Genomic DNA, 14,221 nt, shown 5'->3' with positions numbered 1-14,221 from the left:
CTAAGGAGAAGTTTAAAACCACTTTCAAATAGCATTATGCTGCTAAAGCACAGCAGGCAAGCATTAAATTGATGGCTGTATCCTGTTACTCCTTTTAAAAGGAGCACTGTATTTCCCTGGATGGCAGATGCAGTGAGTTGCAAATATGCTCCTTGGTATGCTTATTAGCTAGCAAATCATGTTTCTCTGCAGGGAAAGAATTAAGCTATATAAATCTTTTGTCGTGTTTTCTCTTCAAGTCTTATTCTGCTGCTGCACGACTGAGGGAACATGCTTTCTAGGCTTTGTCACCTAACCTACCAGGGCAGCATACGGTAGGCTTCATCGTGTACGTCTTGGAGAAACTGAAGCTCGACAGCAAGGATAGGTTTTGTGTAGTTTTAATCTCAGTAGTGTCCCACAGTACATCTTAAAAAGCAAAAAACTTGGGAGGTCATATTCAATACTCTAGAGTAATAGATTTTTTCAAAATATGTACGATCTGACAGGGTGACATTTATTACACCATGAGATTACCATTTCTAATCATCATCATTCTTGAGAAATATTTTTTTCAAAATATCAGAAAATGGTAGCGCATGCACATGTTGGTGGGTTCACACATTAGCTACTCTTCAATTTCATAAAAAATATATTGTGTCATAGCCAAGAGACATAAAGTTAGGGCATAGACAGCCTTGTATTCTTATGTGCAACAGTGGCTTTTTGCAAGGGGAGAAATTCTTACTATGACATGGACCAAAAGAGCCCCCCAAACGCCACCCCTGTGAGGGAGCTTTCACGTAATTTTCTTTCACAGAATCCATGCACATGATTTGTAACCCAGAAGAGACCGTGCTGGGTTTTTATCTGCTTGTGTGCAATACAAATGAACCAATTTCTGCAGCTCTGCTCTTAGCACTGCATCTACAGGTGGTTACTTCCCACAGCCTCCTGACCTTCTTAAATGACGCTGTTTGCAAGCAAAATAATTTCATAGTAATTCTAATTTCATGTTTTCTTTCTTTTTTCTTTTTTTAAAGAAAATTAACCTCAAAAAAAAGTTTTCCTTAATAGATACGGATAAGAGTTCTTTGTAATAACAGTTAGTTCTCTGCAATGCTTGTTTTTACAAAGACCTAACTGTATGTTAAAATAAAAGTTATCAAGGATACCTGACTGCCACTAATTAAACAGTCATTTTAACCAAATTGGGAATGGGGATTTTTTTTTTTTAATTTTTTTTAAACCAAATTCAGTAGCCAATCTTGGAGGCTGTAGATAGTAAGGTATTTAACAAAACTGTGGACACATACAGTGTGGTTACATTTTAATTCAGATATAGGAGTGCTTCTAAGGCACATATAGGCTGAAGTTTAGTTGAGTAAGCTTTTTATCTCTGGAGGAAATGGTTTCACACTTTTGGTGTGATATGACAGCTGATCCAAAAACACAACACAACTAATTTTGACATCTTATATAAGGAGATGCTTAACATTTAGAAGTATCAGGGTTCGCAACAAAAGACAGGGACACCTTGAAATATCTAAGATATAGAGCTCTTTCCCTCTAGGAAGGAATAGAGTTTTGGAAACATCCTGGGAGGTGGGAGGGAGGGAAAATCCAATACACTGATTCGAACACAAGACTAACACAATCTTGGGAACAAACCTGCACTGAAGTCACAGAACCACCTTATTTTAGAAGTGTTACATAGGACAATTACCCAGAAAATTGACTGTAAGACTATCATCTTGGGTGTAAAATGGAAAAAAAGCATAAAGAGCAAAGCTCAAGGAGATCTCACTGTGTTATAAAACACAATATTAACATGCCATGCTAGAAGAGGTCTCTCTCTGATCTGCAAGCATTCAGTAACCTAGACAATCGGTTTTAGTTGCCCGTTCTCAAATTGTATGCCTTTAAAAGGCAGCAATTAGACGGGCAGAACAGTCCAGAAACGAGGGCAAGTAGCAAGACCTGCAAGCAGGGAAACTGCAGCACAGGAGGAGACTGCATGACTGCTAAGAGCAGCAGGAAGCAGACACAGCTGGGGCTCTTGGGTTCTGCAAACAGAAGTCACCAGGGGAGACCTGTTACCTGATGCAACCCAAGAAGCCCCAGAACAGATTGAAACCAAGCCTGGAAGCAAAGATGTACCTTGCAAGAACATGATGGACAGGTAGAAGTTATAAACCTCTTCTATTTTTATGCTGTCTCCGCTAGTGATTTTGAAACTTTTTTATTTTAGAAGATTGTCTTTTTAGGTCTGCTGAAAGGAAACTTGGCTTTTGAGCTTAAATGCACTTTGGGATGCTCAAAATAACTAAAAGGGTTATCCCCTTCAAAGTTCTGCCTGACTCAACAGGCCAGTGAGTCAGAAACGTATGTACTGAGAATTGTCTTAGTCACCATGGAACCATCATTATTAGAAGCGAATGCATCTTGCCTGAACTTCCATTTTGCTACATGAAACAATGTTCTCAGTGAAAAATATACAAACGAGATCTTATAAGGGAAAGATGCCTTGCAGTGATCCCAGAAATGATACTGTGCTAGCCAGCCAGTAGCACTTCAGGTAATTATTAGTCTGATTAAAGATTCTCCCAGCACTAAAATACTGTCCAATGCTAGGACTCTTTGGAGACTATTCTTGACTGCATGTCTATGTCTATTTGGGAACTCTTCTGTCTTCTATGTCAGTGCTAACTCCTGGAAAATGAAAAGCTACTGAAGTTACCTACTATTGTTGACATAGCGCCCATAATTTTATGTCTTATGTGTAGGTGGAGGGATGAGTAAAGAACTTTCTTAGTATCCATGTTATTAACTGCGGATATGCTGCCAGGAAGAATCTGTACAGAGCAGACCAGAAAGCAGCATTCAAATTTCTGTAAAGCCATAACTGTCTGGTTTAAGAGGTTAAGAGAAAATTTCAACATCGGTAGTGATCTCTGATCCTGAGAAATAGTGGTATAGACTGGCATAAGTCCACAATACACAGGGTTGGCCTCTTTTAGACTAGGCTGGCCCCATAAGATGCAGCACGTGTCTTCTGGGACCATGTTATGTCCCTGGCCATAACGTTACCATTATTCTTTTTGTACTTTTGAAATTACGTTAAGACTGTTTCTCAGGTCACCAGAGCAATACTTTTATAGTGTGAAACTGTGAATATTTGTTGCATAACCCTAAGGAATATGGCATCAGGAGAGACGGAAAAATTTGATGGTGAAAAGCCTTTTAAGAAAGTTGAACTTCAGAAGGCAGAAGGAGCCAACTTGGCACAAACTAGTCCCTGCTGCCTTTTGGGAGTAACCATTTTCATATTATTTCTGAGAAGAAATGACAGTGGAAATAGTGGTTCTGACAGTAGGGAAAAAAATACACCATGTCTAGGGGTCATTTTTAACAGAGTAAGACCAATGCAGAACAGATACTAAAGCCTGAGCGTTTTGAAACTACTATTTTGGTATAGCCAAAAACTAAAACAAGAAGGCAGGTGGGTGAGGGGTGAGTCTAAAAAATTAAAAGAAAGTAAACTTGTCTTGCTTGCACAGATGGTTAAAGAGTGCAGATACAGCTGGTCATACCTGCTTTGCGTTGGTGGAGGTGGGGAGAGGGGGTTATTTGCACAGACTTGCTATAGCAACTTGGGTAGTCACAGCATTTCCGTTAGTGCACTGACTCTGTAGCCCACCTTGGCTGCTTGCTGGGCTTTCTACTCCATCACAGGTACTCTGCTGTCCCCACTGACTCACTGTGGACCCAGGAGGCTACTGCTGCACCAGCTACTTGCACTCTCAAACAGACCATATAGAAATCTATGTTTGGAGAATTTTCTGGTTTTAGTTGTGGTTTTTTTGTGTGCTTTTCTTTTTCTTTATGTTCAGGCCAATGCAGTTTGTCCCTACGCCCTATTATCTAAGTACATATATAATATGCGCAAAGGAAATATTCAGAACTTCAAATCATAAGCAGGAACAACTGTAGTTAAAAAGTAGTACTTTGGATTGTCCATTTAGCCATAAAAATAGCTTAGAAGCATTTCCATTTTCTTATGTTAACATTTACTTATAACCATGTCAAAACTTATAAACAGCTTCCATTTCATTCAATGTACAGGAAGGAAAGAATTGCTCTTTCCCTCAGGGTGACTACATCTACAATCCTACTAGTGTAAGGGAAGAAGAAAGGGAACAGGCACGTACTGTGAAAAGTGCACACATTCGATCTATCTTCTCTGGGTTCCTGGGGCCTCCGTTCTTGTTTAACCTCACCATAAACCTCTCGCTAAAAAGCAAACAACATGAAAAAGTATGAGTTTCATGTACACACTTCAACATAAAAATACAGATAGATTTTTTTTTTGTAAAAGACGTACTAGGTATTTTTATTTTTTAATTTCTCAAAGCATATGAAACAGTACCTATTGATCTAGACAAAATTACATCAAAGAGTTTGTGTAAAGGATAGAGGACTTTAATAAGAAGTACTCTGCATGTGAAAACACCATGGCGATGCATATTCATGATGAGATAACATTAAAGTAATATGAATATATGAAGCACAGGATTTGAACACATTACCCTTGCCAGAAGTACACTTGCTGAGGTTTACTGTAACCAAAGGCACAGTGTAAGCTCATTAAAATCCACTCAAAACTAAAAGTAATAAGACAACCAACAGAAAATCGAGCGATCTCCTTCAATGAATACTATTTTTAGAAGCACTATACTAATTCAAACATGTGAAGATTCAATTGACTGAACTGCTCATCAATCAAATTTAACAATCCTTTGGCCATCAAAAACAGTGCATAAAGCATGACTGCAAAATAAATAACCCTGACTATGCATGGTAAGTCATAGATGTCAATGTTATTCCAAGTAAGACATAGAAGTTATATATACAAATAAATTAGATGAGTAGGATTAATTATTCAGTGGATGTTTAACAACACACTAACTAATGACCAGGAAAGTATTTGCTAGTCTTAAAAAATTCTGACTAGCCATTTATAGACTTACTATGTAGAGAGTGAACTTTATAATTTATATGTAAGCATTATATACATGCATACATATGCATTATATAGAATAGATCAGGAATTAAAATTCATTGAAGTTCTTCAAGAAATAATGCGTTATAACTACTTTTACCTCCACTGATCATGATAATAAAGTTATGTATCTTGTTTTAAATCTCCAATATAAGTTCTAGTTTTTTCAACTTCCAACGGGGGTTTCCCCTGAAAAATTATTTCAGTACTAGCCATTTTTATTTTCAGAACTGGAGTTGAATACAACCCTGTATGCGGGAAAGCTGTGCAGACTGTCCCTCGGTGACAATGGCAGAGCAAAGGGCTGTCAAGTCTCTGAGCTGAGATCATCTATTTATACCTGATTCATCACTGAAAGTCATTTTACCTAACATGCTTTCAAAATATCTAAAGAGAGATTCTATCAACTCATTCAATGGCCTACTGCAAGATTTTACTATATTAACAACTGGGAAATCTTTTGAAACTTGTAATTCTGCCTTATTCTTGTTACAGCCACACTGAACATCCAGTCACTGCCCTCATATTCCAGTCATTGTCAATAACTGAAGTTTACTTCCATTTTTTTCACATCCCTATTCATCAGTCATCCCATCATCTCCAGCATTATCCCAGAAACATCTTTAAACTCCATCCTTAATTTCCAATCCTTTTTTGAGTCCTCTTGAGCTAGCATCACTAAGTAATTAAGGGGACATTGAGGCAACTGCAGCCTCCGAGGATCAGACAGCAGTGCTAACAGGCAATTTTAGACAGACTAAACCACCTCCAGTTCTTCAACATTTCATTGCAGGTCATTTTTCCTAAACTTACATTTTTGATTTTTTACTCTAGACTTTCTCTAATCTTGGTACTAGTGTTTAAAAACAGTAAGGAGAAACTAGTCTAACTATCCCGCTAAGGTCTCACTAATACTGTCAATGATGTTAGTATATTCTGGCATCAGATTTGACTCTCTTTACAGCATGACACTGCTGACTCATATTTTGAGTTGCTTAGTCAGATGGCCCACATTTTACAGCTGCAAATTTATTTCTCTGTCAATGAAATCCAGGAAAAATATATTCCTATTTTCAATGAATCTGAAAGCCCACTGCCTTCAGCTATAAGTGCATCTCCTCTAGACAAAAGAGGAGGTATACACATTTAGGGTTAAGAAACATGACACAAATTCAATCAGTTAATTTGTCATTTTACGATCGACATCCTTTGAAAGGCTTCATTCTTCAATGTCTATTCCCCAAGATTACCTTCTGCAAAAAGACAGAGTATGCATAGAGTCTAGATAACGTAAAAGTCCAGAGTTTAATAAGATGAAAATGTCAAATCTCAGTAAACTGGATACTGCAATAATTGCCCAAGAATGTATGCATTAAACATTACTTTTACTATAATTGAACATGTTCCAACAACTTAAAGGCAACGAACAAATCCCTCAAATACATCGTAAGAAAATAAAAAAGAGTGTTTATAACTGGCTAATGAGTGATGGAAACCAAGTATGGGGAGGTTCAGAGCATGTGACACAATCTTAATGCTTGAGCAAACTGCTGTCAAAAAACTAATTTTCAGCTATTCTGAAAATACACTGAAAACAGTCATTCTTGCGTGAAATCAAAACTAAGAAATGCACCAAAACAGAGAAAAGCATTAACTTTTACCTTGTTGAGTGCAGACCTATGAAGTGCCACACCAGTAGCAGTATCTTAAACAAAAGCTTATTTATTCCTCTTGTTCCTACATGCTAAAAACAATCTTCAACTACTTTAACTGCAAGATATCCTCCTGCACTAACTCACATCATGCTGAAATAGTCACTTGTGTAGCAGTAAGTCAGGTCTTAGGATCACTGGCATGAGCAGTAATTACTGAAGCTACTCAAATCTAAGAAACATTGTTCGGATAAGCAAAATCAAATAGCTTCTTGTTCTTTTCCTTGAAAAGGAGAAAGATGAAAGAACAGTGTCTCGATTCTTGGCTTCCTTTAGCTGTACGAAAAAGCAGGACCATACTGAACTGACTTCTGTTTCTGCAGAAAGGAAGGAAGCAATCAACGGTTTGGGACATTACATTTTCAGCATGAAGAAAGGGGCAAACAGGGACAAAATTTACTGTTGGGTGAGCAGGGGTAGCATTATGCCTGCGGGGAGGGTTTTTGTTGCCTTTTTTTTTTTTTTTTTTTGCATAGCATGCTAAGATGACAAGCAAAGAGCTTGCAATGGATTAGTAGCCTTCTATTAACTTACTGGCAGGTTTGATTAGTTGGTGGTTGCAAGACGAAGAGCCTGACCACGTATCAACTTATAAATTGGGTACAGCAGTAACAGATGCATATTGGCTAAGCAACAGAAATCTGCAGAGAGCTTGTGGGCCAAATTTCTGTTTGAAGTAGAAGAAAAAGGACAAGGATATATTAAAAAAACTGTTTAGGAATGTACGGGAGATTGGTTTTCCGAAGCAGAGATGGTAACACATTAGGGAGTCAATCCCCTTATGCAGAAACCTCATGTCTTGCACCCTCCCCTTGTCTTAATGATTCTGCAGCCATTTCTCCCAGACACGTGTGCCACCTTCACCCTTCCCATTCACATGTGTCACCAAAAGGGAAAACATACAAATCTCTTCCCTCATTTTTCTTATTTTTCTTACTGCTCCTGCACTCCAGAGAACTGGGGGACCACTAAAAAAAGGCCTATGATTTTTATGAACATCTCTGTTTTTTGTCAAAAACATATTTAACTTGGTTTTCAGAATCTAGTGTTTGAATTACAACTTTTAAAAATAAAACATTATTTTCAATGTATAAAAGGGTCCCACAACAGATGGGCCAACACGATGTGAAAAGGCTCACGTGTTAGAAGAGGTCACATAAGTAACTCATTAAATTGCAGTCCTTGGCCCTCTTTCGGTGTCCTCCTTAGGTGTCTTTCTCACTCTTCCAAAATCATGCAACCCCTAGCTGCAAAATAAAAACTCGGCACCCCCAAAAAATCTGAAAATGCTGTCACAGACGCTAGCATGAATAAGCTACTTACAAAGACCTGTCTGACCAGCACACATCACCTACTTTCACCACACATGATCCTACCATTTAAGAAATGGTTAAGAGCATGGTATACTTAATCTCTTACTAAACACCCCCCCCAACTCCTAGTTTCTCTCTCTAATGAATGCTAACATCCCTGGCAATAATTCTAGAATAAAATTCGAGTTGGCATATGAATATTACGAGCATTTTAAGATATAACCATTAAAGCACCATTTTTGTCCCACATAAAATGTTGAGAATAAACTCTGCGCACTGCAAGGCCAGGTAAAGGGATAGATACCAACCTATTTTCTTTGGATAAACTGCTAACGGTAACTGAACTCAGAGCAGGAGGTTGCAGCTTGACTTCAAAGACCTCAGGATGAGCAAGCCACCTCCCATGATGACAGAAAATCTGCCAACGCTTGCCTTCTAAATATCGCGGTCTTGCTGTGCATACCATATACTTCAGTCTCTTTAATTCATTAATCATGCTTTACCCAATTTAGACTGGTGAACCCTGAACTCCAGAACTCACGTAGTATTGCTCTCCTAAGAAGGAGCATGGGTTACTGCATCATAGCCGAGATGCTGTTATCCAAAACAGCTAAAGTTAGTTGGGCCAGATTAAAGCCATAAATTAACTCCCCACCCAAAATCATAGTGAAAAGTGCCAGAATACAGCGATGTTGAAAATAGAGGCTTTTTTTTTCTTTAGTACTATAGCCTGATTTGATACAGCTTCAGGCAGAGTCGGTTTCAAGACAATTTACATGTGGACTTTAGAATATTTAGAATAGCTGCCTTTTAAGTGAGACTGTCTTAGCAGAAAAGACACTAAAGCTATCTTGGGGTAAGCTGCCTGTATTTTTTTTCGGCTATCTGAAATTTTTCTTCTTTCATGAAGACTGTCAGTTTTTTCCCCCTGGAGAAGGCATCTGCAGGCATTTTATAATATAAGCTTTGGAACTTTATAGGAAACCAATAACTTAGCTGTAATTATGGTAATGAGACTTATGAAAGTCTCTTACTGCATTTTCCTGTCTACTTGATCTATTGCTACAGAAAGATAGAGAATATTTAGCGCTGATAAACAGAAAGCAGCTATTTCCAAGATCCAAAGTAAAAGAAAAAAATAAATTGTAGTGGTTTTGGCAGTTAAGAATTCTATTTATTTTGTAACAAAACTGATAAGAATGAGTCCAGACCACAAGATAAAGAGTGGAAAGTGAAGTTAAGTGAAACGCAGGCAAGCTTTCACTAAGTCTGCGAAGCACGCACACAAACAGGAATAGCTGTTAAAGACCAAAAGGCATTCTTTACCCCAAATCCTTACTTCCTCATAGAGCAGGACGTGGCTAGGACACAGGAGAGGACTGTAGCGTTCAGTTTACCTTAACCATCTGGAAGAACAGAGCGCTAACTGTAAGGTAAAGTAGGTGTATGGTTTACATGACCGGTGATCTCTAAAACAAAGATCAGATCATTGGCTTTACATATTTGAAGATGGAGAAGGAAAGCATATTGTGTGGGCTATACATTTAATGAATCCAGATTTTCGACATAATTCCAGAGACGATCAGTCACAGAATCAGTTCTTAATAACTTGCATTTCTTCTCCCGTACGCTTGCAGATTCCCAAAGAACTTAGTAAGTTACTGCTATTTTGATACTGAAAGGAAGCGCAGAGACATCTTTGTTAAGTAGAATTTAACAAGAGTATTCAAAACCTCCTGAAATGAAAAAGTAGTTATTTAAACATGTTTAAATACATGCACACTAAAGATATTTACATTTGCTGCTCCACAATTATGTCATAATTGATTCGCGAGCTTTGCACCAAATCTAGTCCCACTGTTAAGGGAAACTTGTGCAAGTGAGTTATAAAGTATTTCTTTTCTCTACACTTCATGTTTGAGCCCTCTTGTTCTAAAATCATCATGGTCCTAACTACATAGAGATATCTTCATAAAGAAACCCTGCTTCAGTCATTCCATAGAGCCACAAAGTATTGCTATATTTTTTTCTTGAGTCTTCAGGTCCCCAACTGCTGTTGAACGACCTCTGCCAAAGTGACCTGTTGTCACCTCTGTTCTTCACCCAAAGAGCAGCATCACTCTGCACTTTGTCTTTACGTCACCCTCTGCTGAGCAATGACTAGCGAGCTGACTCAGGATACTGCTCCTACCCTCACGTGCACATATTCTACCTCAAACGTGTCTTCCATGGATCACAGCAAGTGTTTTTGTATCTACCTGTGCTTTCCCAAAGCATGAGCAGGTCTAATCACGCAATAACTTAGGACAGTGGTTCTGAGCACTTACTGCAGTTTGTATAGAAACTCATGAATCAGATTTCATGAATCTAACTGCTTATATTCCTTTCTAATATCAGGAAAAGTTTTTATTATTATTATTATTATTAAAGAAAAATGCTGCATTGCAGTGGCTTCCCATTTGTGCTGCATCCTTTAATAAAGAGGAATGCACAAGAGAAAGGAGCTTCTCGTATTTGCTTATACAACTTTACGTAAGGTTAGGGAAAACAGAATTTTATTTCCAATCCATTTGCCACATTCTTCAACATCTTTCTCATATTTGTCAACCACAGAAAGTTTGCTACGCTCAGTGATCAAAATGGTTCACTATGTGATAGCATGCTGTACTGATGCTTTTGAGAATGCACTGCAGAAACTTTCTGAAATGGAAATAACTTTCACATCAGGACTTCTAAACTCGTATTTCAACCAGATTGTGCATATATCAACACTTCGGTTGTTTCCCATTGTCATAAATATTGGGTTGATCTTTCTTTGGAAAGGTTTCTAATGAAATACAACTGTTCATGACACCTAAATAAATACAGGAAGAAATGGAAGAGTAAAGTTTTGATGAAACAGTAATATCCACAAAAATAAATCTGGCTCCTCATGAGAGCAGAAGCCCCTTGTAAATACTTCATTGTGGAAAGATAATTAACTTTAAAGTTTCCTATTTGTGAGAATATTTCAAAATGCATCTACTTATTGCCATCCTACTTTGAAAGGTAAAATTCTTCAGATGATTAAGCAATTTGTGCACAGTCCATTTATGTGCATCCTCTATAAAAAAGCTTTTCAAGTTTATTTTCTGTTACTAATGTTTACCTTTTGGAGTTGCTATTTTTTGCTCATCCTCTTGGAAAAAAATCTAAGTCCTTACAGCTGCAGGGAGCCTGCCCCAAAATTAAAATCTCCCCATGCTTCCTAGAATGAGTCTCCAGTCCTCAAATGGTGTGCGGGAACAAGTCAGTCGAAGAATACTCACTGAGTGGTACTGCACCTCTACAAAGAGCTCATTTCCCGTTTATAATGTTAACCATAAGCTTGTAATAGACCCCACAGTACAGCAGTATTCAGCCAGCAATCATCCATAGGGGTCACTCTTGAACCCCCGAGACAAAAAGATCACCTCCGCTGAACTTTCAGTTTGAGAAGTGTCTGAACAGTGATTCATGGACTATTGAAAATCTTCCTTTTCACGCAAGGGCTCATGTTTTCTTCTTGTCATCAGCTGCCTGATCCCCGTGACCCACAATAAACCCTGCCTCAAAAACAAGGAAAGAAAAGTGCATTGCATCAGTTTATGGAGTGTATTTTATAAAGACATCTTGGAGAAAAGAACACCGAATTTGTGAGGAAAATGAATACGGCTCTGAGCAAACGGCTCCAAGCAACGCAGTTTGCTTCCCAACAAATTCAGGCCTGAAGCTCATGAATTATTAAGTTGCCACGCTGGCCAGAAGCCACAGAGGAGGATTACAGAGCTTACAGTAAGACTGTTACTGCAAACACTAGGTTTCCATAGGAACAGAAATTAGTTGAAATAACTACCTGTCATTTCTCACAACCACCTTCAAGTGTAAAAAAGAAAAAAAAAATCCCAGAAACGTTAAAAACATTATTAAAGCCTGCAAAAGAAACATAGCTAAGCACCAATTGCCTTCTCCTGGGGTTCTCACACGTCTGCCACACTTGAGCATTTAACACCATCATTAGCATTTTTGTTTGCTTGTTTGTTAAAATCATGAAAGGTGCATAGATGCGTTCCTGAAAGGATTCCTCTCCATTAAGTAGAAAAAATTTCTATTTACAAAAAAAGAGAGAAGTTAGTCATATCGTGTGATTCCTTAATCCCTGCCAGTGACGGTGATCTCAGATTAGTGAAAAGACAGATTAATGAAAAAAGCCAGACCAGCCCTGCTAGGCGGTAGGCGTGAAATGTTTTGAGCATGTCTGTGGTGTAAACTTCTAAATTTGGACGTTAAGTATTTTATAAAATAAGTATTTTATCACTGTTTCTAACTTGGGAGCCGCTAATTTGTCAGGAATTGTTCTCAGATCTATTACAACGACTGTTTCACTTAATTCTGACTCTATAACCACACACCCTTGTTATTTGGCTTTGCACATTATGATTTTAAAGTTAGAGGCAAAGAACTGTTTTTTGACAGTGAATTTTGCAATGGGAAGAGTGCAAGAATCAAGAGTAGTATTTAGCACACTGCGCCTTCTTACCAACTAGAAAGGTTACTCACAGTAAGGGCTGGCTTTGAGCTGTGCCGTTCACCTAAATATTTTAACACCATGTGCGTTTGAGCCCTACCAATCGCAACAGCAAAATCTTCTCTGTCAGGACAACATGGTGGTGGTGGCGGTGTGCTTTTTTGTTCTTTCTGAGCAGGGAAAAGGGAAGGTAAACTTAGCAAAATACCTACAACTAAAACATTTTGTCCTGTTAATGGCTAAAAAACCTAATGATCCTTGAAGAAAAATCTGTATCCCTGCCCACTGATATGTGAAAACTGAAAGCGCACCAACCTGAGAGCAACCTTTTTTTGGGGGGGGGGGGGGGGCAGGGGTGGAAGGTGGATATATTATTGATTCGGTAAAAATTTGATTTGAGTAAAAGCTTCTCTTTTCTAATAGTTTCATACTAGAAATTTTATAGGAAAGAATGGACATCTCCAACAAGCCTACTTACCTCTCTATAGAAACTCTCATCTACAAATCCAGACCAGAATTTGTTTCTTTAAATATGCCATATTAACAGGTAAAGGATTGAATGGGAAAACCAAGCAAACGAAGATTTGGGAGAGCACTAGGGAATGAAAGTGCACTGGAGCAACTGGGAGAGAAAATGAAGAGGCGTTATTCCTCTTCCGCATCCTCCCCATCACCCCCAAACCCTTATAAAAATGCTCCATAGATTATACCCGTCTCCAGTGAAGATCCAACCCATATCTTCCAAGAGTTATATATCGTGCTGTAGCAGCTCTTTTTTCCCTCCACATTAACTACAGTGACTAGAGCAATGGCTATTAATGTGGATGGCAATATTCCTTAATGTTTGCTTAACTGGATGATCTTTTTAAGGAAGTTCACCTTGAGCAGAATCAAGAGCTGATACCCTTCTTGCTACTATTGCTATGGACTATATATTGCACATAAATCAGAGAAGTATCTTCCTTGGATTTCTGAAAACGCGATAAGTACAGGAAGATCTCATGGAGGATAAACTATCCCAACAGATCAGATTGCTAGAAAGAAGCAGAGCTTGCAAATAGGGACTTTTTTTTATGACTAAGCAGAAGAAAAAGCTCATTACTCAGTAAGCTTCGTTCCTAGGAAAATTCTTTGAATATTAAGGAATAATTCTGAATGATACAAAGTTATTCTTTCCCAGTAGACAAATTATTGCATTGAGACGGAGTGAGATAACTTTTGTATTTTAAAATAACTATGAAAAGACTGCTATTAAAAAAACAGAGAAATGGAAAATTTAGCATGCAATTGCCCAATAAAAGTAAAATATGATTTTCTGCTTAACACAGCAATTTGCAACAGCAGAACACTAGAATATTTTAAATGATTTGCAATTAACAGGGGATGAATACACACACATTGTCACAACACTGCCACAGCTATTACCTAAACAGAGAATGAAGGTAGAAAAAGGAATTTTAAGGTCCATTTCAGGCTCTGGGTGAGAATGCAGTCAGATGTTTTTGCTACAACTTGGGCTAGCTCTCCAGTGCCTCGTATGATTATTCCTCCCCCTCCTGATCTTTCCACACTACCCAACTTCATTTCTTCTTCCAACTATTCAACTCCA

At 38.1% G+C, this 14,221-nt stretch overlaps 1 protein-coding gene across 1 annotated transcript in view; it reads right to left on the bottom strand.

The window, feature by feature from the left end:
* DOCK3 (dedicator of cytokinesis 3) overlaps positions 1-14,221 on the bottom strand; it is a 201,483-nt gene that overhangs the window by 104,670 nt on the left and 82,592 nt on the right. The window contains exon 10 of the mRNA XM_067303645.1: positions 4,191-4,272. Within this exon, the coding sequence (XP_067159746.1) occupies positions 4,191-4,272 (82 nt within the window). The remainder of the gene's footprint in view (positions 1-4,190; positions 4,273-14,221) is intronic.

Source organism: Apteryx mantelli, chromosome 12 (genome assembly GCF_036417845.1).
Source record: "Apteryx mantelli isolate bAptMan1 chromosome 12, bAptMan1.hap1, whole genome shotgun sequence".
Lineage (NCBI taxonomy): Eukaryota > Metazoa > Chordata > Aves > Apterygiformes > Apterygidae > Apteryx > Apteryx mantelli.
The sequence above is the reverse complement of the archived record's forward strand: the minus strand, read 5'-3'. Positions and strand labels throughout refer to the sequence as shown.